Source organism: Canis lupus, chromosome 14 (assembly GCF_003254725.2).
Source record: "Canis lupus dingo isolate Sandy chromosome 14, ASM325472v2, whole genome shotgun sequence".
Lineage (NCBI taxonomy): Eukaryota > Metazoa > Chordata > Mammalia > Carnivora > Canidae > Canis > Canis lupus.
The window spans coordinates 3,201,235-3,214,699 of NC_064256.1; the positions used below are offsets into that span (position 1 = coordinate 3,201,235).

Genomic DNA, 13,465 nt, shown 5'->3' on the forward strand with positions numbered 1-13,465 from the left:
CCATGAAGGCAGGACCCTGCCTAGTTTATTCGCTTCTATGCTCTTAGATCTAGAATAATGCTGGCTTCAGAAGTGCTTCATAAATAACTGTGGAATAAATAAAGTAACGGGTCAATGAGCGATAGTAGTGAAGCACAAAGCACCAGGGAAATAACAGATGTTATACAGAAATGTTTCTTTTGCCATCTTATTAGTGAATGACATTATCAATGAATTAATTTAAAAATAAACAATAAACACCAGCAGCAGTAACCATCACCTGACAGCATTTACTATGGACTAGGCACTGTTCTCAACATTGTACACGTATTAACTCTTGCAATCCTGCTAATAATCCTGTGTGCTAGGCACGGTGATTCTTCCCATCTTATAGATGAGATACTAAGGCCTGCTTAGGATCAAGTGGCCTGAGGAGGACAGAGCCGGAAGTGAGCCTATACCAACTGCTCTGGAGTCTGTGCTCCTATTAGAATGTCTCTGAACCATTTGCAACATTTCTCAGGTTCCCTGTTTCCTCTTTAATTCCACTGCCTCTTCTCTGGGCTTTAGAGCTAGACACACCTGGCTTAGAGCGTACCTACAACCCGCCCTGTGCCCTGTGCCCTTATCCAGGTTCTGGATCTTTCTGAACCTCCATTTTCTTATTGGTGAGGTCACAGGAAGTCTTGTCTTCAAGACTTCAAGATGGTCGTGGCTGACAGGATGAATTAATGACTGACAGTGCTTTGCACAGTGGCTGAGTGCTTTCCAGTCCAGGCTGTTAGTACTTTGTCACAAGCTACCGCAAGAGACTCTTATCTGATCGTGGTTGGCTAAGTTGCATGGGAGAAATGAAGACTGGCTGCTTGCTATGGAATCTGAGGGACACCTGGCTGCGTGGGCAGCATCTCCAAAGGCAGAGGGAAGTTACTCATTTGATCAGTAAACATGTGGCAAAGGTCTCTGTACACACATTGTGCTAAAAGTTGGATATAACTATGTGTGAGAAGACCTATGAATTTCCTCCTAGATTTTCAAAGTTTAGATCAGCAACACCCACAAGAATCACTTTTGGGACACTTAAAACTACTCTGCCCAGGCCCAAATGCTCAGGGGGCCGATATGGGAAATCCAGTATGGATGCTTTGAAGTCTCCCCAAATAAGTCCAATGTGAATCCACAGTTGAAAAACAATGTCTTTAAGAGAGAAAGCCATGTAAACCACTAACTGATCAGATAGTTCGTACATATGAAAAAAAATTTAAATTGTGATATGATGGGATGACAGAATAGAGTTATGCAAAATAAATTACGGGAGCAAATAAAAGCTCTCATTCACTAAGTGCTCTCATGAACCAGACAATGTACATATTTTATAAGTGTTCTTTTGTATCTTGTCAATATTTAATAAAAATGAATGTATCAGTGCCATGTAAGCCAAGGGGGTAACAGATAGAACATAGTTCAAAAGGCAACCAGAAGCCAAGCTGGCATGGAGCTTACAGAGTTTCCGTGGCCTTTTTCTGATTTTTTTTTTTTAAGATTTTATTTATTTATTTATTTATTTATTTATTTATTTATTTATTTGAGAGAGATCATGCACACATGAGTGGGGAGAGGGGTAGAGGGTGAGAGAACCTCAAGCAGACTCTGCACTGAGCACAGAGTCCGAAGGGGTGGGAGAGAGGGAGGACTCCGAGATCACGACCTGAGCTGAAACCAAGAGTTGGATGCTCAACCAAATGCACCATCAAGGTGTCCCTTCTTGGCTCTTCCGAGATTCAAAGTTAGTTTAGGGGCACCCGGGTAGCGCAGCTGGTTGACTGTCTGACTCTTGGTTTGACTCAGGTTGTGATCTCAGGGTCCTGGGATCCAGCCCTGTGTCAGGTTCCATACTGAATGGGGAGTCTGCTTAAGATTCTCTCTCTCCTGGGGATTCCCGGAGGTTTAGCACCTGCCTTTTCAGCCCAGGGCGTGATCCTGGAGACCTGGGATCGAGTCCCACATCAGGCTCCCTGCATGGAGCCTGCTTCTCCCTCCGCTTGTGTCTCTGCCTCTCTCTCTCTGTGTCTCTCATGAATAAATAAATAAAATCTTTAAAAAAAAAAAAACAAAAAAGATTCTCTCCCTCCTCCCTCTGCCTTTTCCGCCACTTGCTCTTTCTCAAATAAATAAATCTAAAAAAAAAAGTTAGTTTAGGTTTTAGGTTTTCCAACTTTTCCTCTTTAATTCCATTGCCTATTTGGGCTTTAGAGCCAGACAGACTTAGCTTCTGGCACATGCACTTTAGCTGGGTTATGAACTTGGCAAGGAAAGCTTGACCAGGCTCTCATTCCTGCAGGACCCTAGCCCCTGGCTACACAGGAAACCTTAGGGTTTCAAGACCCATCACAGGCCCTGGTCCCTTGTTTCTGCTATTTAACACAATGGGTCCAGGATCATGGAGAAGGTAGGTCATCCTTCCTACCAAAACCTATGATAGTATTACTTAATATAGGAAATTTTCAGAACTCCTTTTTCTGCCCATTCCTACCAATTTTGATTTCTCAGCCTCTCCCCAACACATCACATCCACCCATGCCCCGCCCCCCTCCCCCCCCCTCCCCCATTGCTTGCTCATCCTGTTCAGTCCATTAGGAATTTCCTTATTCATTCAGCAAACATACTGAGGGCCAACGAGTTGCCCAGCCTGGGGCCAGACCTGGTTTCTGCCACCAGGGATTGCAAGTGTATCTCCACATCATTCTTTCTTCCTGCTTTGGCATGAGTTTTCAGTCCTCTGTAAACCCTGAGGGTGGTTATATTTTCTCTAATAAAAACATGCTTGTGTTTTCTATCAGTTGAGCCGCAAAGACTAGAAGATGTTTTATTTGTATTTTCCACCAGGCCCACCCAATGCAGAAAGGTCAATAATAATAATAATAATAATAATAATAATAATAAACTGATGCTGAATTGGAACAGGCAGAAACTTTTAAAAAAACTGATTTCCAATCTTTTAATAACTATTTGGGGGCACCTAAGCTGCTGGTAGTACCCCAGGACAAAGAGGGGGAGCAGGAGGCGAGAAGCACTCAGAGTGGAAGTAGCAGACTAATGGACCGAGTGTCTGATTGCTAATGCAGCGCCAGGGAGAATCCACAGCTGAGTTTTCCTCTGAGCCCCAAGGGGTGTGACTAATTAAGGAAAAGACTTCTAGTCCTCATTACCCTTTTAGGAAACCTCTCTTTATCCAAAGCATGTAACATGACATCATTGGACGGCACGGTCTTTCTCTCCAGCGTGAGGTGCTCACAGAAAGGGGAGATGTTGCTGACCTTCCCTCAGATCTCTCGACTCCCAGGGGATGCTCAGGGTCTCATGGTAAACTTAGAAAACAAGCCAGCTCTCAGCAGAGGGCATTGTGGGCTTGTGGATTCGATCACTGCAGTAAGAGATATCTGCTGAGAAAGAATCTGATCGCGATGTTTCCCTGCTCCCTTCCTCCTTCCCCAGTGTTATATCATTTTGGATCATTTGAATTGTATATGGCTTTCTATTTAAGTCAGTCATTTGCTGGCAGCAGAACTAGAACATTTCCTGTTTTTCCTCTCACTGTAATCAGGATTTGGCTGTCCAAATTAGGACTGCCCTAATTACTCCTCAGCAGGTGCCAATCCGGGGGAGGGCACTAAATGGGAAGAGAGGAAGTGAGGACGCTTTGCCATCTTCAGAGTCATACAATAAGAAAACACTTTCTCTCTGGCTGGAAAAACTGGATTAAGTAATAAGCAACAGGCACCATGGGGTTATATATGGATGGGTATGTGTGTGTGTGTGTGTGTGCGCGCACACATGCGCGGGAAGGAGAGTATGTGTTGTTTTATAGCAGCCATATAAACGATTTTCTATTTTTTCCCTTTCAAAACTTCACAGAATTACTTTCCCCATCCGTGAGATAATTCATCCCTGGCCTATAATTCAGCAACTGTGGTGGATCACTACAGATATTACTTTGTGTCTCAAATGAAATGATCTGATAATGGGCACCAGTCAGTGGACACCATTCCAGACAATTTGGCCAGGAGGGATACCACAGTGGTACAGACTCCTGGGGGAAGAACTCAGGATACTCTTGATGCCAAACCAAAAGCAACAGCCATGTTCCAAGGGAAAGTAATATAGTGGGAATACAGTTGTACTGTCTGGACCAAATGGCAAAACACGAAAGACAAAGAAATAATTCAGTCCCTAGAAGAAGGACAGCCCACAGCAAACAAAACTATCCAGGTTCCTGTCCAAAGCCTGTTACTCCACTTGTGGTGTTACACCCCGCTCCAACTCACTGGCCAAAACCAGAATTTTAGCCATTTGCCCCTCTCCTTCCTACGTCAAGCATCTTCCCTTTCTCTTAAATGATGCTCTTCAAATACAAACGTGCCATCTCTTCTTTTTAAAATGAACGAACTAGGGGTGGTAGAAGGGGAGGAGGGCGGGGGGTGGGAGTGAATGGGTGACGGGCACTGGGGGTTATTCTGTATGTTAGTAAATTGAACACCAATAAAAAATAAAATAAAATAAAAATAAATAAATAAAATGAGCTGTCAAATGACAAAACACCCTTCGTGTGACCTCAACTCTCCAGCTAGCACCACCTCATCTCTCTGTTCCCCTTGGCAGCAAAACTCTCTGTAGGGGTTTCACCTATACTTACAGGTCCCCCCACTCTCAGGTTCCTTCTTAAGCCCAGGCCCATCAGGGTTTTGCTCTTACTGGGCTGCAGAAGCCACTGCCGTCACTCCGTCACTGCTTGGTCCGTGTGCGGACCCAACACCGATCGCCCCTCCACCCCCTACTTGGTTTCAGGGACCCCATGCTCTACATTTGCCTCCTCCTTCACTAACTGCTGCTTCTCAGTGGCCTTTGCTGGTTTCTTCTCTTGCAAACTTCTTCAAGTCCCCAGTCTCTTCTCTGCCATGTTTACCCTTACCCCTGGGGGGGGGGCGGGGAGGTGTCATCTTGTCCATGGTTTTAAATACCATCTATATATAGTGTTTCTATGTCGATGGCCAGACCCCTCTCCATTGGGTGCCTGTTCCCTCTCTCCATGGGGATGCCTCAGAGACACCCCAAATTTAAATCCTTCATCTCAATTGTTGGCAGCTCCATCTCTTCATCATTCAAATAATAAAAAAAAAAAATCCTAGGCATCATGGACACCTTTCTTTCTCTCCCACTCTCTAACTAATCAGGTAGGGAATTCTGCAGGCTGGCCCTTCCAAATATATCCAGAATTCACCAGTCCTCGCCATCTCTGCTGCTTACCACCCAGTATGAGCAGTGTTCATCTCCTACCCGGATTGCCACAACAGCCCTCACCTGTACTCCCTGCTTCCACCCTCATTCCCTTCCAGCTCACTCTCAATGCTGGTGTCTTACAATGCGAGTCACATCATGCTGCCCCTACGCACAATTCCTGCAGTGCCTCCCCATTTCCCTCAGAGTAGAGGTCAGCGTCCCTACAGTGGCGTACAAGGCCCCGCATGGTCTGGCCCTCTGTTCATTTTTGGGCATCCTCCCAACACCCTCTTTGCTTACTTTACCCCAACCACACTGGCCCCCCTGCTGAGGCTCCTGAAAAGTGTGATGCCGAGTCCTGACTTAGGGCCTTTGCCTTTTGCCAGGGCACTCTTTCCAGATATTTTAGCTCCCAAAATTTCTTTGAGTCTCTTCTCAAACCTCAACTTGAGTGGGCCCTCTGGAGCACCCTATTTAAAATGGCAGGCTCCTTCTCCTACACTCCAGTGTCTATTTGTCCTATTCCATTCCCCCTCTGCACTCCCTCACCCAGGACTCACTATTTTAAAATTCTTGGTATTTATGCATTCTATTTATTGTCTGTCTCCTCTCTTCCACCTTCAACAGAACATAAACCCCCATAAGAGCAGTATCTTAGGGATCCCTGGGTGGCGCAGCGGTTTAGCGCCTGCCTTTGGCCCAGGGCGCGATCCTGGAGACCCGGGATCGAATCCCACGTCGGGCTCCTGGTGCATGGAGCCTGCTTCTCTCTCTGCCTGTGTCTCTGCCTCTCTCTCTCTCTCTCTGTGTGACTATCATAAATAAATAAAAATTTTAAAAAAAGAGCAGTATCTTATCTTTTGGTTCATTGCCGTATCTATAAACTCTTACGTAAATACTCAATAAATATTTGTTGAATGAATGAAATTCTAGAAAACAATATATTGTTTTAAGGATGGAGTAACCAACTGTGTCAACAGTTACTGCAATTGAATAATATTCTGACAGGTTTAATACTTTTAGGAAAGGACCTTGGGCACAGAAAGAATTCAAAGCAGAGAATCACAGAACCATTCATGATAATCTTAGAGGTATCCTGGCAAACAGTGAAAAATGAGAGCAAGGATGTTCATGGAAGAAAAGAAAGTCAATGCCAAAAACGGGGTGAGTTTGGAGCTCTAGGCAAAATTCTAGGACAGATTATTAAACATGGTTTGTGAACAATTAGGAAGTGGTCCTCACGGAGAGCCAGAAAGACCTCACGATGCACAAGTCACATGCCTTTGTTCCTATCCTAACTTGGGAGGAGCTCAGTGACTTGATGGAAGAAATGGTAAATTTGGCTCAAGGTCAAGAGTCTGGCTTTCAAAGGGTAATTGGTAAGTTGTCCGAGATAAGAGTTCTTACCAAAGGTTCAGCAGAGTCAGGAGCAGGGGATCTTGAAAATGGAAGGATACCTAGTACCGTGGAAATGAGAGGACATGTACCTGTACATGCTCGTCCTGGGGTGGCCTGAGGGAGGGGGAGTTGGCATTATAAAGATTAGGACTAGCAGGACACCAGCAAGAAATCTAACATGTCTCCTATGGGGGCAGATGATAAAATACAGGAGGTGCTATCATCAACAGTGGTGAGGGTGATCTTTGTCATCAGAATCGCAGATAATCATTTTGGGGAGAAGCTTACTATTGTGCTAAAAACAATTCTGAAAGACTAATATTTTCAAAATAACCCTATGACAGAAGATCTATTATTATCCCTTTTTGCAGATGAGAAAATTAAGGCATGAGAAGGTTGAGTAACTGTTCAAGGTCATAAAACCAATAGGTAGCAAAGGTAGGCTTCAGAGGTACTGCTCTTGAGGTACCTTCTGGATTCTCATTTAGAAAACCCCCACGAACTCCTCAAATACTCAGTAATATACACATGAGAGTCTCAAAGGAGGTCTTGAGAGGTATGGCCCCCCAAATTCTCAACATAGCCCTGTCCTGTTGAACATTTCTTTTCAAATGACATACATAAAGAAATGAAAAGATTGCTTATAAAATCAAGAATGACAAGGACTTTGGGGAAGAGCTAAGATTTTTCTGATGACAGAATGAGAATTCAAAAATATTTCAAAAGACTGAAATGATCAGCTAAAAATAACATTAATGGGTAAATGTGAGATCTGGAATTCAAGTTAAAAAAAATTCTCTACAAATAAGCATAGGAAAAGATAAGGCTAATTTCAACTGGTACTTCTTCGTATATCTCCTTACATCCCTACAGCCAACCAGTGGCCACGTCCTACATATTTGTCTCCTAGTGTCTCTGGGTCTGTCCCTTCCCCACTGGCCTCTCCTTCAATTCAGGAAATTGCTGCCTCTCCCCCACTGCCCCCTTTGTCTTTCGAGTCCATCTCACACAAAGCTCAGGTGTGGGCCTGGTACTCCCCATTCATGCACCCTCGGTGGGTTCCCACTACCTAATCTGACAAGGCCAAGTATCTCGAGCCTGGCATTCAAAATCCTCCATTTTGGCTCAGCCTTCCTTTCCCAAACCCAAACATCCATCATTTATTTTCTTTTCCTACCCCTCCCACCTCGACGCTGCTCTGGTTCCTTCCTTCAGCTCCTGTAGCCTGAATCCTGCCTCAGTCCTCACAAGGCCTACTTCCTACCCTTCACCGAGTCGCTCCTGTGCTTAAGTTGTTTCTCCCCCGCACAGCGTGTCTACGTGTCTTATCATATTTTCTTTCACAAGTTAACACTGTGGACATACATGTCTTTGTCTCTGATTTCCCTTTCTATCCTCTACCAAGAAGGCAAACTCATTGACAGTATCCTCTGTGACTGACTGACTTTTTATCCACACACACTCACAGTTGTCTTGGATCTGGGAAATGCTCAATAAATCCCCGACAAACGCACTCATAGAATATAACAAGCAGCACCGTGTCTAGCACTGGGTCCTACACAAGGAAAGTAATAGTTTTGCTGAACTACAAGGCCACTATGCTGGTGTTTCTACTGCATCCCTGCAATGTCCTTCCTTCTGTCCGCCTTCCTACATCCCATCTGTTGTTATAACACCCAGCACACATCTCACCTGTGAATTCTGACTCCAGGCTCCCCTTCTGGTTTTCTCTCATCTTTCATTCCTTCTGCTCTTTTGTCCCATATCGTACAGTACATGTCCTGATGACGGACTGTGCTTTCCTACCTCTCCTTAATTACATACATTGCATAAAATTTAGTATTTTATCATATATTCTTTTCTTCCCTAATTGTATCAGGTCTTGTCAACCAGACCATAATTTGTTCCTATTATTAGCTTCTTACCAGGAGTGCTACAATCTTTTCCACAGCTCAGTGAGATTTCTGAGCCCAGAGAAAAGAAATTAGAGGGAAAACTAAAGGTTTTCAAGCTCATAACAATGGTTTTTCATTTCTGCTGATGCTGGAAACAGGTGTAGCTGTCCTGTCACGACAATAGGAAGGTTATGGATTAATAAGCATCAGGATAAATACATTTTAAGAACTAAAAAGAAATCTTATTCTAGATTATTAAGGGATACGAAGAGTTTGAAAGTGGCTTACTTTAAAGATCTTTTAGGATTACAAGGTGGACTAATCATGATCTGGCATTTCCTCGAAGTAAGACAAATCTCACAATTTTAGATTTTCATGAAAATCAAGGCTGACACCTTGTCTATGCCACACAATAGCAGTCCTGAGGGGCTCTGTCCCTCGGTCCCTCACATTCCCTCCATAGGTTCACACCTATTACACACGTATTCAGGAGACTATTTAGGTGGCAGGTGCTCTCATCAGGCCCCTTGACTAAAGCAAAACTGGTCCTTTTCTAAAATGGTGGAAAAGGTAGGCTCTGAAAGCAGGATCGCCAAGCAGGGCAGCTGTCAGGTTCCCAACCCAAGCTGTACCTGCAGGCGGTGGTGCAGGTGTCCTTGTACTCCTGGAGCTTCACACACACCATGTTGAGGAACTGATCCGAATATGCACTCAGGTCATGCATCAAGTTCATGAGGTCTTGCACTGTCTTCTCCACAATGATCGTGCTCTGCAAGAGGACACAGAAATTCATGCGTTGTGTTTTTGTTTGTTTGTTTTAATTCAAGTCATGTGTAGGACAAGGAAGGACAACTGAAAGGACGCGATCATTTAAGATGTGAGCTTTCCTGGGAGGATGCAACACTTTCAAACATTGATTAAAAACAGCCAAGTAAGTATCTTACATAATGCTGGTCTTCCAAAGACCTGAGAAAGTACTCTCTGCAGAAGGACATGGGACAGGGATTTGCAGACTGGCTCCACAGAATTATCAGCATCCACAACATCGGGCTACAGCTTTTAAGGAAGATAATGTACATTCAGTTGGAGACTGCTTTATCGTCTCTGGGGCTCTACCTTGAGGTTAGGGACCTACAAAAGGCAGCACAAAGAAAAGGTACCCTGTGATCTGTTTTAAAAGTTTCAAAACTATCAACCTATTCTGAACAACAGCTAACATTTGTATTGAGCCTTACAGCTTGTGGAATGTTTTCACATACACAGCAGATGCTATCTTATTTGAGACTCACATTAATCATGGTAATCATGAACGCTTACTGGTTCTTGCAAGTGCCAAGTCCAGGGCTAGGCACTCTACATACTTCAGCTCATCTAATCCTCTCAGTGTGCCTACCAGGTGAATCCCCCAGTCACCCCCAGTTTAAAGATGAAGAAATGGGTTGAGGAGAGCAAGGGAGCCGAGTAAGGGCTGCAGGCTTCACTCTTTTAACTACAGCACTCTGCCTCGGAGCTAGCCCAGAGTTCCTCTGCCGGTAGGCCCCATCATTTTCTCCTTAGATCAGAGCAGTTCCTGTTGTTGCTGCCGCCACAGAAGCTCTGTCCACAGAGACTCAGACATATTTTAAAAACGGAATTAGAGAAACATCCTGGGGAAACAATAATAAGCCCATCTTGCAGCTAGAGACTGACAGTTCTGTGCAGCAGATCAGGGTTCTATCTATGGAGAGGCATACTCAATCAACTCTAAATCTTGGATTAAGAAAAGACTGAGTTGTTTAAATCATGAGTTCCTGTCTCTTTTAAAAGGGGCAGAATTACACTGGAGTAAATATTAATCACACGCCCAGCATCTTGGGAATCTTTGATCAATAACTGCTTTGTCGAAGATATATTTATTTACATAGAATTACATAAGCTGTGTAGACTTGTCCATAAAATTAAAAATTAAAAATATATTTTTTTCTACTCTGACAGTGACCTGGGGGGAAAAAAACCAAAGGCCTTTTATTCTGCTTAAATGCAGACTATGGGGGTACAGGATCTTGCTTAATTGTTTTTCTTCTAAAAAGAAAAACAGGGACACCTGGGTGGCTCAGCAGTTGACCGTCTGCCTTTGGCTCAGGTCATGATCCTGGGGTTCTGGGATCGAGTCCTGAATCAGGTTCCCTGCGAGGAGCCTGCTTCTCCCTCTGCCTGTGTCTCTGTGTCTCTTATGAATAAATAAATACAATCTTAAAAAAAGAAAAAGGATAAAAGTGTACAGCTTTTCTCAACACAATGGAGGATCAGGTGAGTCAGGAGTTCATGCATGGGTGCTTATTCAAGATGATCTGGCTGTGGAGGTTTTTATCTTCCTTCCTGTTCTCCCACCACCTGCCCTGTCCCAAAGTAAAATAATCAAACGGTGAAAAGGAAGGAACAGTTATACTCCATAAGGTAAACCTCACAGGAAACCAAATTACAGTCTCTATGGAATCCCAAGTTCAACCTCCTTTTCTGTATCGATTTTAAGAATAAAGCACTGCAGCTTCCCCTAATCCATAATCCCGCTCCTCTGTATTTGTGTGTGAGTGACAGGAATTGATTCTGCTCAGCTCCATGTCCCCACGCAGCTCGGAAGAATCTAAAATCCTCATCCTGATTCAGAACACAGGATATCCTGTAACATGCAGACGGCAATTAATACGGGAGAGTGGAGTTCAGCCACCGTAACAAAGCCCCCCTTAAAGTCTAAGACACTGTAGGGAAGAGGAGCACAGGGAGATTGCTTAGGTTTATGGAGAGAAAGGGCCTGGTTCTTTCTATTGATTAATTACCTCTAGGCAGGTTTGGGTAACCTCTTCCTTTCTTATGACTCCATGTAGTCTTCTAATAACCAAGGATAATTTGGTGGCTCCTCCACTGGCCTTCATCACTCTGGGATTCAATTGGTGTGCTGGTGCTTTGACACAGAGTCAAAGATGTCTAAAGGGTCTCGGGTGTGTTTGCTCTTCCTGGTTATATTATCAACTTCTCAAAAGCAAGACTGACATTCCTCATTTCCTTTGTCCATCCCCCAACCTTACCCTCCCCCACTGGTTTATGACATCTCAGGACCTTCAGGACAGTGCTCTGACTGAAAGAAACAATACTAATAATGTCAGCACACACAGATAAACCTCTCCGAATGCCACATATGTGAGGGATGCTAGACATGGGCATCTCTGCATTCTGCAATCTCGCTGGGTGGGTACAGTGTGGTCTGTATTTATTCCTGTGACAGTCGGAGAAGAAGGGGAAAATATAAGTACATGGGAACATTCCCCAGAGATAAAGGTTTTGGGGTAAATAGGAAGTACCTACAGGGAATGATTAGAATGCCATAGTTTAATTCTAATGATCGTGCTCAACAAAAAGCCTATGTGATGCTATATGATTACATACAATTTTCCAGCTATTTGGTTGGTTTACCTTGTCATGGAAGCACTCTGGATAATCAATCACTACATTCTCTTCAAGGAAAATGACACTGTAGTTTGCCAAATGATGGGTATTTTTACAGGGGAAAAAAGTTCTCATTTTTCAAGAATTTATTACAATTTCCAATTCAGTGGCTCTGACAGATAAATGTTAAAAATATCAAACTTCTAACAAGGTCAATTCTGTTTTTATTTATTTGATCTCTTTGGCATCTCAAATGATGTATTGACTTGTTATTAATTTTGGGATTTGCCAATGTTGAATATAATGACTTTATAATAAGTAAAACCCTGATTACATTCATTATAATTTCTACTAAACATATCACAAATGATTGATATTTGTTTAGAAACAACTCAATTCTCATTTCTTGCAACTTATTACCAGGTAATAAAGTCTGGGCATGACATGAAAAATGAGAAAAGGAAAAAAAATATCCCAAGATAGCAGATGTAATAAAAAAGCCATTGCTATGAAAAATAACTAAAGTTTCTTATACACCAGAGGACTAACATAGAAAGAGGGTGAATAAGGACCAGCTCTTGGGTTCTGCACTTTAAAAGAATTTAATGAATGAATGAAGATGATTGGACCTTTAAGACCTTGTCCATTGTATGCCAAAATGGGGCTCTGCAGCATGATACTAATACGAATGTTACAGAAAATTGACTCTAAGTTCAAGTAATTTGGAAAATGTGGAGTTAAAGAAAATTGAAGTGGCTTCTTCACTGGAGGATTTTGGAAACTTTTACTATGCTAATGTTGCCGCAAATCTTAGAGAGACAAATGTGGTTTCAATCTTCCCCTAATTATTTAAGTAAAGCAAACATTTTCCATAGCACAGCACAGATCTGTTCACATTTTCTAGAATGATGTTTCGGGTATATGGTTTAGAAATAAGTCTCCCCAGTTCTCTGGTCATACTGATGACCAGTGACATGCTTGAAGACTCATACAGAGTCCAGCTGAGAACGAGGTGAGAAACTGAGCCTCTTCCTCCTCAGTCCATGCTCCTTTCTACATGTCCAGCCTTTTAAGCTCTGGCCCCTGTCCGCCTCTCTAGCCTTCTCTCCAGCTCCACTGAGCATGCTATCCATGTGTTCCAACCACACTAAACTATGAATTATTCCTTGACTGCATCAAGCTACTTCCTGTCTCTGTGTCTTTGAGCTTCCTAATCTCTGCGCCTGGAATGCCCATCCTAGCACATGTCTGTCATCCTTAAAAAGTCAGCTCAAAGGCTACCTGCTCTGACTTAAATGCCCCTCCTCTGTCCTACTAGAACACCCCAGGCACAATTTAGCCCAAGCCCTAAATGCAGTGAGGCACCCACTGGTTCACTTGACTGTCCGCTAGACTATCGATTCCTTTGATCGGTGACATACCTTCATATCTCTACTAGCAAAGTATCTGGCATATTGTAGGTGTTCAACAAATGTTTATTCATGAAAATGCAT

At 43.3% G+C, this 13,465-nt stretch overlaps 1 protein-coding gene across 3 annotated transcripts in view; it reads right to left on the reverse strand.

Moving 5' to 3' along the window:
* EXOC4 (exocyst complex component 4) overlaps positions 1–13,465 on the reverse strand; it is a 746,744-nt gene that overhangs the window by 146,967 nt on the left and 586,312 nt on the right. For all 3 annotated transcript variants that reach the window (XM_025471693.3, XM_025471694.3, XM_025471695.3), the window contains exon 12: positions 9,182–9,318. In XM_025471693.3, coding sequence (XP_025327478.1) covers positions 9,182–9,318 — 137 coding nt within the window. The remainder of the gene's footprint in view (positions 1–9,181; positions 9,319–13,465) is intronic.